At 37.2% G+C, this 17577-nt stretch overlaps 2 protein-coding genes across 2 annotated transcripts; both read left to right on the forward strand.

Annotated features, from left to right (window-relative positions):
- The first annotated feature begins 826 nt into the window (after positions 1–826).
- On the forward strand, positions 827–2355 carry LOC113358398 (delta(8)-fatty-acid desaturase-like). The gene has a single exon (XM_026601956.1). The coding sequence runs from the start codon at positions 948–950 to the stop codon at positions 2286–2288; it is 1341 nt and encodes a 446-aa protein (XP_026457741.1). The 5' UTR covers positions 827–947; the 3' UTR covers positions 2289–2355.
- Positions 2356–5732: 3377 nt separating this feature from the next.
- Positions 5733–17365, forward strand: LOC113360516. The gene is made up of 3 exons (XM_026604022.1): positions 5733–5832; positions 16426–16659; positions 16785–17365. Exons 1-3 carry the CDS (start codon positions 5733–5735, stop codon positions 17363–17365), a joined length of 915 nt encoding a protein of 304 aa, XP_026459807.1.
- The last annotated feature ends 212 nt before the right edge of the window (positions 17366–17577 follow it).

Genomic DNA, 17577 nt, shown 5'->3' on the forward strand with positions numbered 1-17577 from the left:
TAAGAAATCCTAAGCGACGAGGGGAGGTTAAACCGAGTCACACCGAATCAAAAATCTTTAACATGCACTGGGACAGGGCGAGGCGAAGTCGGGCCACACCAAATCAAAAGTCCTAAGCATGTATCGGGACGGGACAAGACGAAATCGAACCACACCAAACTAAAAATGCACCATGGGGGAGACGAAGCCACGTCACACAAAACCAAAAATATGATAGATGGTTTTCAGATCCCGAAAATCTAGTAAGTTTTTATATGTGCCTAGGACCGACCAGCAACTCTCCCTTCGAATTTTAATTGGAATTAAACTCAAACCAAAGAGATCCGGTAAATTCCTACCAAACAGAAAAAGAAGAAAGAACAACTTGTCATGCCTTTATATTAGCTTTAAAAGGTGGATGACCCATTGAAAAAACATGTAATTGAATCGCAACCATTCAAATACTAAACACCAGCCTGTCCAACTTAACTGCACTTTTTAAATTCCTAATCTACCCTCAGTGTGCATCTTAGGGCAGATTTAGATTGTCCTTTGAGAATTGGAACTCTTCGTGGTTGATATTACTTTAAACTGCATTGCCGGATATCCTAAAACCCTTACAACCTTCCACCTGTTTTTAACTCTGTATAACGCGTACCGTCTTCTTTCCTTTATAAACGCTGAACCACCCAAAACGGAAAAGCTGAGGAAACAAACAAACACCCCCAATACAAATCTCGTTCTCATCTCTTCTCCATAAAGAAAAGAAAAGGGTCTTACATTTTAAAAACTCTTTTTCAATCTCTTTCCTTTCAAAGAATTTTTTTTTTTTGAAAGGTTAAGAGATAAAAGAAGAAACAAAAAAAACCTTTTTTTTTTTTTTGTATATTCAGATCTCTTTTTTGTTATTGAGTTTTTTCTGGTTTTATTATTGTAGATCTTGATAGTTTTAAATTTCTGCTGTAATTATGGCAGAAAAGAAAAACTACATTACATCTGAAGAACTATCAAAGCATAACAAACCAGGAGATCTATGGATTTCAATACAAGGGAAGGTTTATAATGTAACAAATTGGTTAAAAGATCACCCTGGTGGTGATGCACCCCTTTTGAATCTTGCTGGTCAGGATGTTACAGATGCATTTGTTGCATTCCATCCAGGAACTGCTTGGAAACATCTTGATCAGTTTTTTATTGGGCATCTACAAGATTATACAGTTTCTGAGGTTTCTAAAGATTACAGAAGACTTGTTTCTGAGTTTTCAAGGTCTGGGTTGTTTGAGAAAAAAGGACATTGGATCTGTTTCTCAGTTTGTTCAATAGTATCTTTATTCTCTGTTTGTGTCATGGGTATTAAATGCTCTGATAGTTTCTGGTTACATTTCTTCTGTGCTGCTTTATTGGGTTTACTCTGGATGCAGTGTGGATTTATTGGTCATGATTCAGGGCATTATCAGGTTATGATGAGTCCTTGGTTGAATTCAATTGCACAAATTGTTACAGGAAATTGTTTTACAGGAATCAGTATTGGTTGGTGGAAGTGGACTCATACTGCTCATCACATCGCTGTCAACAGTCTTGATTTTGATCCAGATCTTCAGCATATACCCTTCCTTGCGGTATCTTCTACCATCTTCAACTCACTTACATCTAAATTTTATGGAAGAAAAATGACTTTTGATGCTGCTGCTAGATTTCTTATAAGTTATCAACACTGGTCTTTTTACCCTGTTATGGCTGTTGCTAGAGTTAATCTTTTTGCTCAGTCATTTTTGTTGTTGTTATCAAGCCGGCCTCTCCAAAACAGAAGAAAGGAATTGTTAGGATTACTTGTGTTCTGGATGTGGTATTCTTATTTGATTGCTAGTTTACCTAATTGGGTGGAGAGAGTCATGTTTGTGTTGGTAAGCTTTGCTGTTAGTGGGATTCAGCATGTCCAGTTCTGTTTGAATCACTTCTCTGCACATGTTTATGTCGGCCCTCCGAGGGCAAACGATTGGTTTGAGAAGCAAACCAAAGGATCCATTGATATTGCTTGTTCAACTTGGATGGATTGGTTCCATGGAGGTTTGCAATTTCAGGTTGAGCATCATTTGTTTCCAAGGTTGCCAAGGTGCCATTTGAGGAAGATCTCTCCATTTGTCAAGGAACTTTGCAAGAAACACAATCTGCCTTACGTTAGTGTTTCATTCTGGGAGGCAAATAAGTTAACAATTAGAACCCTTAGAGCTGCAGCTTTACAAGCTCGAGATTTCGCCAGTCCGATGCCAAAGAATTTGTTATGGGAAGCTGTTAATACCCACGGTTAAGAGAGGAAGTTCTTAGAATCTCAGTGTTTGGGGGAATTTACTGCTTTTCTGTTTTGCTCTTTTTGCTTTATGTCTTTGGTTGGGTTTGGATGGAGGGTTGTCTTCGTGCGGGTGAGAATCAATTTTACATGTTGTTCGATCTTGAGATGAGGAGTTATATCCGCATCATTACTTTTTCGAGTTGAAACTTGTCTATATATTCGATAGGAGGCTGTTATAGTTCTCTAGTTTCTCTTCAATTGCCTCGACATTGAAAATTATTATCAAAAACAATAATGGGATCTCATTGGCAGGTAAGTATCGTGCAGACGTTATATGAAGTTCACTTAGAAATATAAACATATATAAAACCAAGTATTATTTTAATTATGTTTTAATTTTGTCAATATATTTTTGTGATGAATTCGAATATCTGGTGCTTGGAATTCTTATCCGAACCAAATGAATGTAATATGTCGAAAGTTTTGGTTTCTTTTTCTCTGGTTTTTTTATTGAGTTTCTAATCAGGTTTTCATCTCTAGTTAAGACTATGGATGAGCCACTCCTTTGCTGGTGCGAAATGTGAGGTTTCTCTTGCACAACTCAAAGCGGTTCCTGTTTGCAATTTCTTTCTCAAGTCCTTGTCGGTTGACAATTTAAGGTGGTATGAACGGTTAGTTTACTCTTTGCAGGGTCTTATCTTGGTTGGTGGTGTAAAAGCTAAGGTCCTTTAACATTGAAATTAAGGTTTCAAAACTCTTTTAGAAAGGTAGGAACAAGGCGTAGATTTGAAATCTTTATCATTTCCTTGGACACCTTCCTGGCTTTGGAGTTGTTCTAATTTCCTCGGAGATTTTCATTTTCTTATAGGAATTGCCAAACTAGATATTTTAGTGGCAGCTAATATTATTCTACTAGTATCATTGTTTATTCTCTCTTTTCAAATTTTTCTTTTTTTAGTAAACTTAGCTGTGAAGTTAGGAACCTAAATATCATCTAAAGATAGACTAATACGATTATATCTAAAGATGCTGAGATTTGATGCTTTGACTTGGATATCCTTGAACAAGTCTGTATATTTACCAGTTTTGGTAATTGAATGATTGATTGATACTCTGTGCTTCACCTAGATCACGTATCCCCTGTCTTCTTCGTCGCCTATAGGCTTTCACAATTGCCAATAAAGTCCTTCGTGAGTATGTTTTGGGCTAGCGCATGACTTACTTTTCTACAAGTTGATTTCGAGTGATTGTATCCCGGGGGTGGTGGCACCACAGAGAATTATAGCGGGTGCGGTTTACCCCCCGTAGGGCACAAAGAATTATAGGGGTGCAGTTACCCCCTGTATGGCCCACCCGACTGTATTTTACCGGATTTCTATAGGGATTATAGCCACGGTACATTAAATATTTCGGATGATTCTTTCATCTTTTCTATTTTCCTTTCATATCCTTTGTCGCTTTCTGGGTTTTTAACTCAATAATATCTCATCCGTTCAACACAGAGAAGCACCTCCAGTTTCTTGTTTGATATGTTTATCCTCGTGCGTCTGGAATATAAGTCTATATTGTGATATGTTGTGATACAAGTTGTATGCTTGTTGTTGACAAAACTTCATTAAAACAAGTTGGCATAATCAGCTTACTAAAACGATACCGTTAATAAATCTGATTATTTCATTGATACAAGCTTTTTTTTCTTTTTTCTTTTTTTCTCTTTTTTTTTTATTATACAAGTTGGCATAATGAGCTTATTAACGCTATACCGTTAGTAGAGTTTTCACGAGAAAAATTTATGTGACTTGGAAACTGTGTAAGAAGAAAATTTCAAAAAAATGATAACTAAAGGGGTCTGATTCTGATTTAATAATCGAGAAGAAAGCATGAATGAGAATTTTGTTGCAATTAATAATATATTTGAAAAAACATTTTATGCTGATATATCGCTCACTAATCTCAATTGGAAAAAAAAATGATGCCCTTGCAGATATGGATCTAAATATTGATGAATCAGATGTTCATGATAATGATTTCATCCATATTATTCATATTGATAATGACCCAAGGAAGAGGATTTGTTACTTTTGGAGGTTGTGCTTGATTGGGAAAGTAATGGGCAGAAGATTGCGATAGAAATTCATCTAATAACTTATGGAAACCTAGTGGTAATCTTCGAATCCTTGATTCAGGATTTGATTTTTTTTTTACCCTTACGTTAGATGATGTTGAACATATTAAGAGAGTCACGGAAGCCATGTTCTCTCTTTACACTGATGGCATCCTGAATTTAAGCCATCTAATACTTCTTCTTGCACCAGGATCGTATAGTCTGGGGTTCCTAAACTTCCAATAGAGTTTTATGATAAAGAAATTTTAAAACAAATTGGAGATAAAGTTTGGAAAAGCAATTACAATAGATATTACCATTGATAATATATTATCTCATGAGGAAGATGCGCAAAAATTTGAGTTGAAATTGATTTAACTAGGGATTTGATTTCTCAAGTACGTGTTGGAAAATCAATTCAAAGGATAAAATATGAGAGAATCAATAATCTATGCTTCAACTGCAGCAAAATTATTTACGAAAAAGAGTCTTGACCCTTGATTATCCATAGTCATAAAGTGATTATTGATATGGGTCAATTTTATCAATAAATGTATAATGTTCAAGAAGATTTTGGTCCTTGGATGGTGGTTGAGAACTTCTTTGGAGAAGCTTAAACCAAGGAAAAAAAAACTTCTAGAAAACCTACTTCAAATGGTCATAGAGCAAAGGAATTTTGAGTCTAAACTCTGGATCAGGTTTAGCAGCAGATTCAACTCAGCAATGCCGACCTATCTCAAAATCGGCTAATTATTTGGGTTTAAATAAAAAAAATGGGCCTAAGTAACATATTAATAATAATAGTGTTTATGGAAGGGAAATCCGAGGCAAAATAGAATATACTCCCTCCATTTCTGGAAAAGAGATATTTTCACTTTTTCAGTTTGGCATATTTTTAGGTTAAAATGAAAAAGTGAAAGTATCTCTTTTCCAAAAACAGAGGGAGTATTAAACAAAATCTTAAGAGGAAGAAGAATCATGATTTCTTGCCTAGAGGATTCAGCTCTGCAGAGTCTTACTTCCAACAAAATGAGATGGACCATTCCTTTATTGGTCATGCTAGTTCATTTGGACGTCAAGTTAACCAGCCTACATGTAATGAGAAATTTAAAACCATCAGTAATCTTAATACTTCTTCTCAATATATTTCTAATAAGTTTATTTTTACTACTAAAAATCAGACTTCTCCCCAAAATAGTATTGAGTATGGAGAATCAATCAAATAGGATGGTGATGGTGGAAATAAAACCAGAAGTGGTAGTTCAGTTGGTGGAAGAGGAGGAGATAGAAACAGACAACAAACTTTGAACTAATATCTAAAATTGTTTTTAGCAACCTCAGATAGCCCCATAGCGGAATATGGATAGTGGAGGACTTACTGAAGGTTATACTAAAGAGGCAGGTAGCTCCTTGGGAGACATGGTATCAAAAATTGGTGAAGGAACAACAACCAATACTGGTGAATATTCGAAATGCAAGATGACAAATTTGCACGTTCGAGTACAAACAAGAAGGAGGATGTTATAGGAGAAAATGTATAATATGAAATATGAGCCATTGGTACAGAGAGAAAATCAGAGAGGTCATAGGATATATTAATCAGTCGAGGGACAAATGAAGTGGTTCGCTCACATTCAAACCAATCTCTACTAGGAACATGATATTGCCTCAAGGGTTTGCTATGTGGATCGCGTCCTCGAGCTAATACTGCCTACAATGATCGAGACTCTAACGCTAGCAAAAAGACCAAGCAAACTCAGAAAGTTTGATATGAAGACAACGACTGGTTGGGGTCCAGTCTCCTCGGTAGAAGGATCGTCCATGCTACCAATGGAGGAGACCACAAATCGCAATCCAACTTATTTACAGTGAAGATAATGACCTGTAACTATATAGGGGATAGTAAACCCTTTCTTGAAGTTGTAGCTCGTGATCTAGTCAGAAACTACAAGCTTACAGATTTTGTTATCTTGAATGACATGCTTGTTAGTTAGATTGTTCAAATATTGGGTAACAATAGCTATATAATTTTTGATTCTCTTGGTTTCTTAGGTGGTATGTGGATGCTCTAGAACAAAGAATAAGTTTATATTATGTCCACGGATTTAAACCTTAGATATGTTCTTCAATCTATGTCAGTCCAAATTTTAACCTTCGCACTATAGTTTGGAATAAGTGAAGACAGATGCAAGTTTGACTGTTCAATATGTGTACTTGGTGACTTTAATGTACTTTCCACGCTTTCTAATAAAAAGGGCGGGTTCTTGCAAAGTTATAAACATCTCAAGGAGCTAGATGATATAAAGAATACTTGCAATCTCATTTGTAAATAAGCAACATGACCCAAGTTTACATGGACCAAAAATGCAAAATGGAAAGAACATACTAGAAAAATTGGATAGATTGTTTGTGAACGATGATGATTGGAGCTTCATTTTCCCCAACTTCCAGGGTATCCCATTTACATTTAGATAATTCTGATCATCGAGGGTTGTTGGTGGATACTAAACAAACACTTAAATTTCTCCCTGGACCATTTAAACTGGAAGTTATTTGGATTCAGATTCAAATGAATTTAAATGTGCTTTAAGAGTGTTGTTCAAATGTTCACTATCTCATATAAATATCCATGAGCAATTTCAAGCATATTCGGTTTGGTTTGTAATTGTACAAAGTACTTATATAAGAACCAATTCATGAACATAATGCCACAGTTTGCAAAGAAAGTTCGCATACCTTAAATCATTAAAGTTCCAGGGACTGTACTTCGCAAACAAACCCGAGTTCATGAGTATGAGTTGTCATACTTACCGATTTTAGTACCTAATCATTGTGTTCGCTAACTGAGAACGCGAAGCACAATTTCAGACTTTCCTATTCTTTCCGTTTGCAAACCACAGTTCCGGACCTATCACAGGTAAACCCGTTCGCAAACACAGTTCACAAACAAGAGTTCCCGACCTGAACTAGTATTTCGCAGTTCGCATACTAGGTATGCATACTATGAAATATCCAGAAATTGGTAGTAGTTCTAAAACTCTCATTCAATCATTGAAACATCCCTAGAAGACATCAATGGTAATATTACACATACCACTAGCTTCAAGTAATTTTCAAGTGATTAACTGACGAAACTTCCCAAGTTAACATCAAATGATTGTCTCACACAAATCATGTAAGATGTTCAAGGTAATTTTCACATGATCATCTTGACTTGATATTTAGTTTCCAACAAATAAATTGTTTACAAATAAATTGTTTACAAATAAACTTGTCAAGTATATGATGAAGCTTTCTAAGCTTTAAACTTGTATTTCGAGAAATATATAAACGAGATAAACTCGGCTCGAAATTTCAAATGTGTATAACACAAAGTCTATATAGATATACGACTTAGTCTCATTAGTAGATAGAATTGAATAGACTTCTGAGTGATAGATAAGTTTTAGTCTCCACATACCTTTTGTCGATGAAGTTCCTCCAAGCTCTTCAGTAGATCTTCTTCTTCAATTGGTGAATGCCGTGAAGTCTAAGGCTCAATTACACACTTCTATCCTAATCCGAGACATAGCTGTAAGTAGACTAGAAATCAAGTATATAGTTTGATCAACTAAACTTGACAAACAATCTTGAGATATCCACGCTTGTGATGAGTGCCAAATATTGTATATATTTATCCCTTTTTGTTGGCATTTTAACTCATCTTTTGTGCATTAATTCTACATTTTATCCCATATTCTGTATTTTCATTGTTTTCAAGAATAAATATTTTTATTAATTAATTTTGTATTTTTAGGTAATAAATAAAGTTCGGATGAGTCGCGGAGCGAAAAGAGCAGAAAAAGTAGTGAAAAGCCGGGAGAAATTACGCAAGGAAGCCGCGAAGAATGGTGCGCACAACCTCATTTTCGACACACAAAAGCGCCTCCGTTCTCAGCCATCAGATCATTTCTCAGAAGCATCCGACGGTCGCTCCTTCATAGAGCATCAAAATCTGAAGTCTATGCCGAGCACCACAGCGCTGGAATTCCAAGCCTTCAGATTAGATGGTAGTTGAATCCAACGGTCGCTCCATTGCTGTTCATCAAAGTTTGATATCTCCGCCTAACACTACAACACCTAACTCCATCTGGCATCGTTGATTTTGTTGTATCATATAATCCAACGGTCGCTCATCGCTTGCCTCCGCATCACCGTCCGATCTACCAACCATCTTCGCATCTCGCAGCTCAGAGTCACAGAACATCAAAACTAGATACACCCGCCTCACACCCTAGTGACCGAGCACCATCCACCTAACCAAACAACCCCTTCTCCCAACCAGTCGACCTTCTCCTCCCCCCACCCCTCTGCAGAACCATCTCCCTGCAACCATGTCCTGCCACCACCTTCTCCACCTCTGTCACCACCTGCTCCGCCACCCACCTCTGTCACCACGTCAAACAATGATAACCCATCATTGTTCCCATCCCCCTAGTCCATCTAATTCACTTATTTCACACATTTTCAACCGAAACCCTAAAGTGTGAAATAGGTAAATTGGGTTGAGCTAGAGTGAATTGAAGGCATGGAGAGGTAGAGAAGGACAAGTAGAGTAATGGGTTGCGTTCAATTTGATGTTGCTACATCAAATTAGGTAAGAATTCACCAACCCTAGCTCTGTCAGTTTGGGAATTTTTTTTGTAGAACCCTAATGTGTTGTGGGTATATATAAGACTGTGGGTATGTTGTAATAGTTATGTTTGGAGTAGCCAACATCCAGGACTTCCAAGTTCTGTTAATTGTTAATTTTAGTTCACTTGCTCATTTCAGTTCATGTTGTGCTTAATGTTGTTTTTCTTAGTTCAATTTGCTGCTTGTTTGATGTTCATGTCCTAATTACAATTTCAATTTCAGTTGTTTTTCATATCCTGCCAATGTCCTGTCATGTTAGTATCCTGTTAACTGTATCTTGTTATGTGCTTGTTTAATTCCATGTTTAGATTCCCATTTCATTCCTGTTGATGTTTGTTACATGTTCACTGTGTGTTTAATGTGTTGTTACATTTGAAGGAATGCTAGGCTAGATACATCTGTGAAGCTTTGAACTAATTGTGCAATGGAAGAAATCAGTGCTTATAGCAAGCTGATTTTCTTGCCATTCCTTGTGTATGCTTAGGTTGCTGTGTTGATTGTGCATTGGGAGAAACTAGTGCTTATAGCAAGCTAGTTCTCTTCCCATTCTATAGGAATGCCTGTTTTCTGCCTAGCCTTGCTTCATTGCAGTTTCTCCACATCCTTGCCCTTGGCCTTAGGCCTTGGTTCATCTTGTTTTGTTCTTTGCTTTTGCCATGTGTTGCCCTGTTTGTGTTTCCTTTTGTTTATTTTGTTAGCCATCTTCTTTATTGCATTATCTTGCTTCACTGCCATCTTTGCTTCCACTGCCCTGCTACTCTTTTGCTTCTTTAGTTCACTGCCCTGCTGTTTAGTTTTTGCTTGCACTGCTCTGTGGCTTAGGTCTTTGCCACTGTGTTGTTTTCCTTTGGCTTGTTCTGCTGCAGTTGCTGTTGCTGTTTCTTTTGTGCTGCAGTCTTCTTTCTTTGCACTGCTGCAGCTGTTCTTGCTGCTACTTGCATTGCCTTGTGCTGCAGTACTGCTTTCTTTTCTTGGCCCTGTGTACAGCTGCTGCATTGCCTTCTCTGCCACTTCTGCTGCAGCTGCTGTTGCTGTTGCCCTCTCTGTGTTGCCCCTGCCAAGCTGCTGCTGCTGCTGTGCAGCACTTGTGCTGTTGCTGCTGTTGTTGCTGCTGCTTCCTGCAGCCAAGCAAAGGCCAATCCAACTGAGCCCAAAGCTCAGCTCATTCCAAAAATCAAAGGTCCAGTCCACTGTGGACTTAATCAAAGCCCAAGGGAAAAGCTAAGGCCCAGTTCACTGTTACCCCAAGGCCCAGTGCAATTCAAAAGACCAAAAGCCCATAAGTTCACAGTCAATCCAAAAGCCCACTGAGCCCAAAACCATTTCATTGTTACAAACCCACTAAGCCCAAAGCACAATTAGAAGCCCAATAGCAATTTAGAACCCAAAATAGCTAAACACTCCAAAACACACCCGATCTCTGTGGATCGACCCGTACTTGCACGAGCTACAACTGACGACCGTGCACTTGCGGTTATAATTTGTAGGACCTTTTAGAAGCCTACCAAGTTTTTGGCGCCGCTGCCGGGGACTACCAAGTTTTTGGCGCCGTTGCCGGGGACCACCAAGTTTTTGGCGCCGCTGCCGGGGATTGGTGCTGTGTTTTATCTGTGTTTTTCTTTAGCTATTCTGTATTTCATTTCATAGCATTTGCATCTGCATCTGCTTCATTTCATTTGCTGTTGGATCTGCTGATTCTGAACCTGTTTTTCCTCTGCTGGGACGCCACCAAGGAAAAGAACCAAAACCCAACTGGGTTTTTGCAACAATATCAGAGCAGCTGGGCTGTGCTAAAACGGTAAGCCTAAACCCATTCATTGAGAGAACCCAACCTGTGGGCTTCCAATTTTTTTATTGTGGGCTTGTAATAATTAACCCAATTTTTTGGGCTTTTTATTTTTCTATTTTGGGTTTGTAATAATTTATTTGTGGGCTTGTTTGTTTAATTTGTGGGCTTGTATTTATTTTGTGTGGGCCTGTTTAAATTCTTCCATTGAACTTGTATTTTGGACTCTGGGTTTAAACCCAGCTGAGCTTATAACTGGTTGTGAACTTGTAAGTGGACCTCGAAACCAAAGTTTTAAAACAAACGTCGGGCCTTAACCAACTGGGCCAAATTAAACTTTCAAAAATTAAAACTTGGATTTTCGTAGGCCGCAGCCTTCATTTCATTAGAGGCTTGCACAGTGGGCTTGCTCCCATTTCAAAAACCAAATTTTTATTTTCTTCTTTTTTTATTTAAAAAAAAAAACCAAAAAAAAAAAAAAAAAAACCAAAACCAAAATTTTTTTTCTTTGCTCCCATTTTTAAACCAAATTTTCTTTTCAAAATTTTCCCATAAAAAACCAAATTTTTTTTTTTTTGAAAACCCATTAAAAACCAAATAGTGGGCTTTGTGTCATTTCAAAATGGACCAACCTCGTGCTCTCCATGAATACATGTACCCATCAATACAAATTCCATTATCATGTATTGTCCTACCTCAAACCAATAACCCTTTTAAAATAAATGCAAACATGATACAAATACTTCCTATATTTCGAGGGTTCGATTCTGAGAACCCCTATACTCATGTAAGAGAGTTTGAGCAAATTTGTCGGACTATGCAACCTGATCATTTGTCCGAAGACTCTCTGAAATTGCGTTTGTTTACATTTTCTTTAAAAGAAAGGGCCAAAACATGGTTTTACGGTTTGAGACCACAATCAATCACCACTTGGGAACAACTCACTAATCAATTTTTCCAAAAAAATTTTCCACATCATAGGACCATCGCTATTCGTCAAAATATCAATTGTTTTGTCCAATTGGATGAGGAAACTGTTTTTCACTATTTTGAACGTTTTAATGATTTGTTGAGTGAATGTCCGCACCATGGAATTGAGAAGTGGAAACTTGTCGTCATCCTCTATGAGGGACTAGACTTTAAATCTCGAACCATGGTTGAGTCTATGTGTAATGGTGAGTTTATTGATAAATCTGTGGATGATTCATGGAATTTTTTAGCCGAGATTGCAGAGAAAACCCATCAATGGGAATCCGTTAGGGAAACAGGAACAACACCACATGATATGAGTCATCCCCATGAATTAGAGTTTTATTCTTGTAATAGCTCCGACCTTAGGATTGAAAATTATCCTAGATTGCAAAATGCCTATCATGATGATGATGATGATTATGATGTTATGTTAGAAGAACATGTCTATACTGAAAATGTTATGGAACCTTTGGGTTCAAATACATTAGGCTTCTCTGCCCCGACCTTAATGCATGATATTTCTTCTAGTATTCCATGTGATGTTTCCCCTGATGTGCCGATACATGAAAATCATTCTGTTGATGATGTTGATAATTCTGATTGTAATCTTGCCAATGTGATTGATGATAATGAGCATGATGTGACATGTGTAGATGAGTTAGAAGATTTTGATTTGATTGATAATGATATGCCTATTCTTCTACCTAAGTCACAATTTGGTGGCCTTCCACCCAACCTAGATTTGGTTTGTACCCATATTGTCAAACCAACTTTTCTGAAAATTCCTAATCTAGGATTGGAACTGTGTGCTTCCCAAGTCCTCCTGGACTATTTTGCTTCAAAATATAACACTTTTAAAGAGCCACAGTTGGAAATTGCATGTTTGCCCATCCCGAAAACAGTCCATTATGAGTTAGACCTTTTGAATCCTGAACCCTTAAAATTGTTAGATTTTGTGCTCAAAAGTAAACCTGTTGAACAATTTAGGTTTAGGAATGATTCATTCGGTTTTTCACTATCACTCCCATTTAAGTCCAATTTTAGTGTTTTAAAACTTTCTTTGTCTCTACACTTTTTCTTTTGGGTTGATCCTCAACTCTTTAGATTGTTAGTGTATGGTGAATTTTTTGTATATAATCCAGTAGATAAAATTTAAAAAAAACCCTTTTGTTCCTTTTGTATATATTTTTCTAATCCAATATGATCTCGGCTGAAATATGTTGGATTTTTGCCTTGAATAACGGAGTTTTAATTCTGCTTTCGCCGAAATCGGGTATTCTCTCTCCTTTTACTCTACTCAGCATGTTCCTCTTCATATATTGTTTTATAATTCTTTCCATGTTTTGAAACATTGAGGACAATGTTTAGTTTAGGTTTGGGGGTATAGAGTAGATGCCATGATAATTGCTATATTGAAAAAACTCCATCTTTTGAAAAAATTGAAAAATTCCAAAAAAATTAAAAAATCAAAATTCAAAAAAAAAAAAAAAAAAAAAAAAAATTAAAAAATGAAAAAATCAAAAAATGGAGCTCATTTACCTTGAAATGCTGACTCTTGTGCAAATATGTATTTTATTAGGAGTCTTAGTCTAGATATTTAGGCACCCTGATTCTAGCACAATTCACATAGTGATAAGAAATTTGCACGCGCACGATCTACCAATACATGTATGGCCTCGATCTTCAAGGTGTTGATAGGAAGTTACGATTGCCAATCACTTTAGAATACTGAACGAAACTTGACTAGCTTGTTCTTTGGTTGGTTGGGATAGAAGGTGGAGGTTACATTAAGAAAGACAACCATCGAATTTAACTGGGTGCATCAAAAAGGGCTACCTCTTGCAAAGTGTCATGTAATTTTTGTTTCCTTTTATATTTGTATCAAAAGTGTTTCCTTGTTAAAAAAAAAAAAAAAAAAAAAAAAAAAAAAAAAAACGATGTAATATTCAGAAAAAAAAATATCAGAAAAATACAAAAAAATCAAGTATTTATCAATTCCATCATCTCTTGTTCCAAAAATAAAAGAGAATAGTCAATGTAAATAAGAGTCATGTAAAGAGTCATCTTTTGTGTTTTATTGTAATAAGCAAGGAAGGGTGTATGCCATTGATGTACAACGCGAGTAATTGTGAAATACCTCCAACTCATTCACAATTCTCGTAAAGTCCGGACAGCTAGCTAGATTTCGACCTCAGTTCTTAGCCTGAGAAACTATCTCTTGGTGATTAGTAGTCATGACTTCAGATCTTTCTTTACACATGTGTAGATACACTTTACACTCTTATCACATGTCTTTATTTGTTATCAGTGCTAGGATTGTGCCTTCGATAGCTAGATTGACATCTCCATTTTGCTGTGAGCTTAAACTGTTTTGCACATGTCACATTTGATGGAATCTGAGCTTATATTTTGTCCTTAGGTTTTGTAGGCACACCTCTGGTAAACCTTCACGAGACTTCAACTCGTCCACTAGGGACACTTAGTGGTTTAAAAGGCTTAGTGCATACGCTAAATGCATTCGAGAGACCAGCGCAAGTGGTATAGTTAGGATTTCCTTAGTTTTGTTTTACTTGAGGACAAGTAAAATTCAGGTTTGGGGGTATTTGATGAGTGCCAAATATTGTATATATTTATCCCTTTTTGTTGGCATTTTAACTCATCTTTTGTGCATTAATTCTACATTTTATCCCATATTCTGTATTTTCATTGTTTTCAAGAATAAATATTTTTATTAATTAGTTTTGCATTTTTAGGTAGTAAATAAAGTTCGGATGAGTCGCGGAGCGAAAAGAGCAGAAAAGTAGTGAAAAGCCGGGAGAAATTACGCAAGGAAGCCGCGAAGAATGGTGCGCACAACCTCATTTTCGACACACAAAAGCGCCTCCGTTCTCAGCCATCAGATCATTTCTCAGAAGCATCCGACGGTCGCTCCTTCATAGAGCATCAAAATCTGAAGTCTATGCCGAGCACCACAGCGCTGGAATTCCAAGCCTTCAGATTAGATGGTAGTTGAATCCAACGGTCGATCCATTGCTGTTCATCAAAGTTTGATATCTCCGACTAACACTACAACACCTAACTCCATCTGGCATCGTTGATTTTGTTGTATCATATAATCCAACGGTCGCTCATCGCTTGCCTCCGCATCACCGTCCGATCTACCAACCATCTTCGCATCTCGCAGCTCAGAGTCACAGAACATCAAAACTAGATACACCCGCCTCACACCCTAGTGACCGAGCACCATCCACCTAACCAAACAACCCCTTCTCCCAACCAGTCGACCTTCTCCTCCACCCACCCCTCTGCAGAACCATCTCCCTGCAACCATGTCCTGCCACCACCTTCTCCACCTCTGTCACCACCTGCTCCGCCACCCACCTCTGTCACCACGTCAAACAATGATAACCCATCATTGTTCCCATCCCCCTAGTCCATCTAATTCACTTATTTCACACATTTTCAACCGAAACCCTAAAGTGTGAAATAGGTAAATTGGGTTGAGCTAGAGTGAAATTGAAGGCATGGAGAGGTAGAGAAGGACAAGTAGAGTAATGGGTTGCGTTCAATTTGATGTTGCTACATCAAATTAGGTAAGAATTCACCAACCCTAGCTCTGTCAGTTTGGGAATTTCTTTTGTAGAACCCTAATGTGTTGTGGGTATATATAAGACTGTGGGTATGTTGTAATAGTTATGTTTGGAGTAGCCAACATCCAGGACTTCCAAGTTCTGTTAATTGTTAATTTTAGTTCACTTGCTCATTTCAGTTCATGTTGTGCTTAATGTTGTTTTTCTTAGTTCAATTTGCTGCTTGTTTGATGTTCATGTCCTAATTACAATTTCAATTTCAGTTGTTTTTCATATCCTGCCAATGTCCTGTCATGTTAGTATCCTGTTAACTGTATCTTGTTATGTGCTTGTTTAATTCCATGTTTAGATTCCCATTTCATTCCTGTTGATGTTTGTTACATGTTCACTGTTGTGTTTAATGTGTTGTTACATTTGAAGGAATGCTAGGCTAGATACATCTGTGAAGCTTTGAACTAATTGTGCAATGGAAGAAATCAGTGCTTATAGCAAGCTGATTTTCTTGCCATTCCTTGTGTATGCTTAGGTTGCTGTGTTGATTGTGCATTGGGAGAAACTAGTGCTTATAGCAAGCTAGTTCTCTTCCCATTCTATAGGAATGCCTGTTTTCTGCCTAGCCTTGCTTCATTGCAGTTTCTCCACATCCTTGCCCTTGGCCTTAGGCCTTGGTTCATCTTGTTTTGTTCTTTGCTTTTGCCATGTGTTGCCCTGTTTGTGTTTCCTTTTGTTTATTTTGTTAGCCATCTTCTTTATTGCATTATCTTTGCTTCACTGCCATCTTTGCTTCCACTGCCCTGCTACTCTTTTGCTTCTTTAGTTCACTGCCCTGCTGTTTAGTTTTTGCTTGCACTGCTCTGTGGCTTAGGTCTTTGCCACTGTGTTGTTTTCCTTTGGCTTGTTCTGCTGCAGTTGCTGTTGCTGTTTCTTTTGTGCTGCAGTCTTCTTTCTTTGCACTGCTGCAGCTGTTCTTGCTGCTACTTGCATTGCCTTGTGCTGCAGTACTGCTTTCTTTTCTTGGCCCTGTGTACAGCTGCTGCATTGCCTTCTCTGCAGGTGTTTGGTGATGTTCAAGTGAAGATAAAAGAAGTTGAAGAAAGATTCAAGTTAGCAACTCAAGTTTCAGACAATAATCCTTTTGATGATGAAGCTCTTCAAGAATTAGTAAAAGCTCAAAATGAGCATGCTAGCAGAGAAGCTCAAGCTAATACTTTGTTGAGACAAAAGTCTAGAGTCAAACGGATAAAGGAAGGAGCAGCTAATACAAGTTTCTTTCACACTAATATGAAGATGAGAAATTCCAAAAACATGATAAGTGAGCTAGAAGATGATAATGGAAATGTGATTGCTGACCAGAGACAAATTACAGATTTTTTGGTTAATCATTTTCAGTAAAAAAATTTGAATTTCAACCTGTTGATGGAGAAGACAAATTATTAGAGGTGATACCAAATGTTATTAATGAAGAAGATCAACAAAAATTGGATGTCATTCCTGAGGAAGAAGAAATAAAGAGAATTGTGTTTGAAATGGATCCAGAAAGTGCACCAGGACCAGATGGATTTTCAGGCATATTTTATCGAAGATGTTGGGAGATAATTAAAGAAGATTTAGTTGAAGCTATACAGTTCAGTTGGAGAAGAAAATTTATACCCAAAGGGATTAATTCTAGTTTTTTAGTCTTACTACCTAAGACACAAGGAGTAAAAACTGCAAATCAGTTTAGGCCAATTGATTTAAGTAATGTGATTTTCAAAAAATTTACAAAAATAATCACCAAAAGAATGAGTGAGTTAATGGAAAAATTAATATCACCTCAGCAGGTTGCTTATGTTCAAGGGAGAAGTATTCATGAACAAGTTCTTTTAGCATCTGAACTTGTGAATGAAATGAAATTCAAAAGAAGAGGAGGGAATATTGCTATAAAACTTGATATCTCTCAGGCCTATGACACAGTTATTTGGGATTTTTAGTCAAATTTCTTAAGAAATATGGCTTTTCTTCAACTTGGTGTGAGTGGTTAATTACTTTGTTCAAATCAGCAAGAATATCTATGATGGTTACTGGAGGTCCTTATGGCTTTTTTCAAGTTGAAAAGGGTCTGAGACAAGGAGATCCACTTTCACCAATTTTGTTTGTGTTAATGGTAGATGTCTTGAGTTGAAATATTTCATCTATGGTGGAG

The sequence above is a fragment of the Papaver somniferum genome, chromosome 3 (assembly GCF_003573695.1).
Source record: "Papaver somniferum cultivar HN1 chromosome 3, ASM357369v1, whole genome shotgun sequence".
Lineage (NCBI taxonomy): Eukaryota > Viridiplantae > Streptophyta > Magnoliopsida > Ranunculales > Papaveraceae > Papaver > Papaver somniferum.

Bases quoted from the DNA above. Each gene is read 5' to 3' on its own strand.
- LOC113358398 (XM_026601956.1), top strand. From the start codon at position 948: ATGGCAGAAAAGAAAAACTACATTACATCTGAAGAACTATCAAAGCAT.
- LOC113360516 (XM_026604022.1), top strand. From the start codon at position 5,733: ATGGATAGTGGAGGACTTACTGAAGGTTATACTAAAGAGGCAGGTAGC. The intron at 5,833-16,425 runs GTGAATATTCGA...CCCTGTGTACAG, and splicing joins AGGAACAACAACCAATACTG to CTGCTGCATTGCCTTCTCTG. The intron at 16,660-16,784 runs GTTTCTTTCACA...AATCATTTTCAG, and splicing joins GGAAGGAGCAGCTAATACAA to TAAAAAAATTTGAATTTCAA.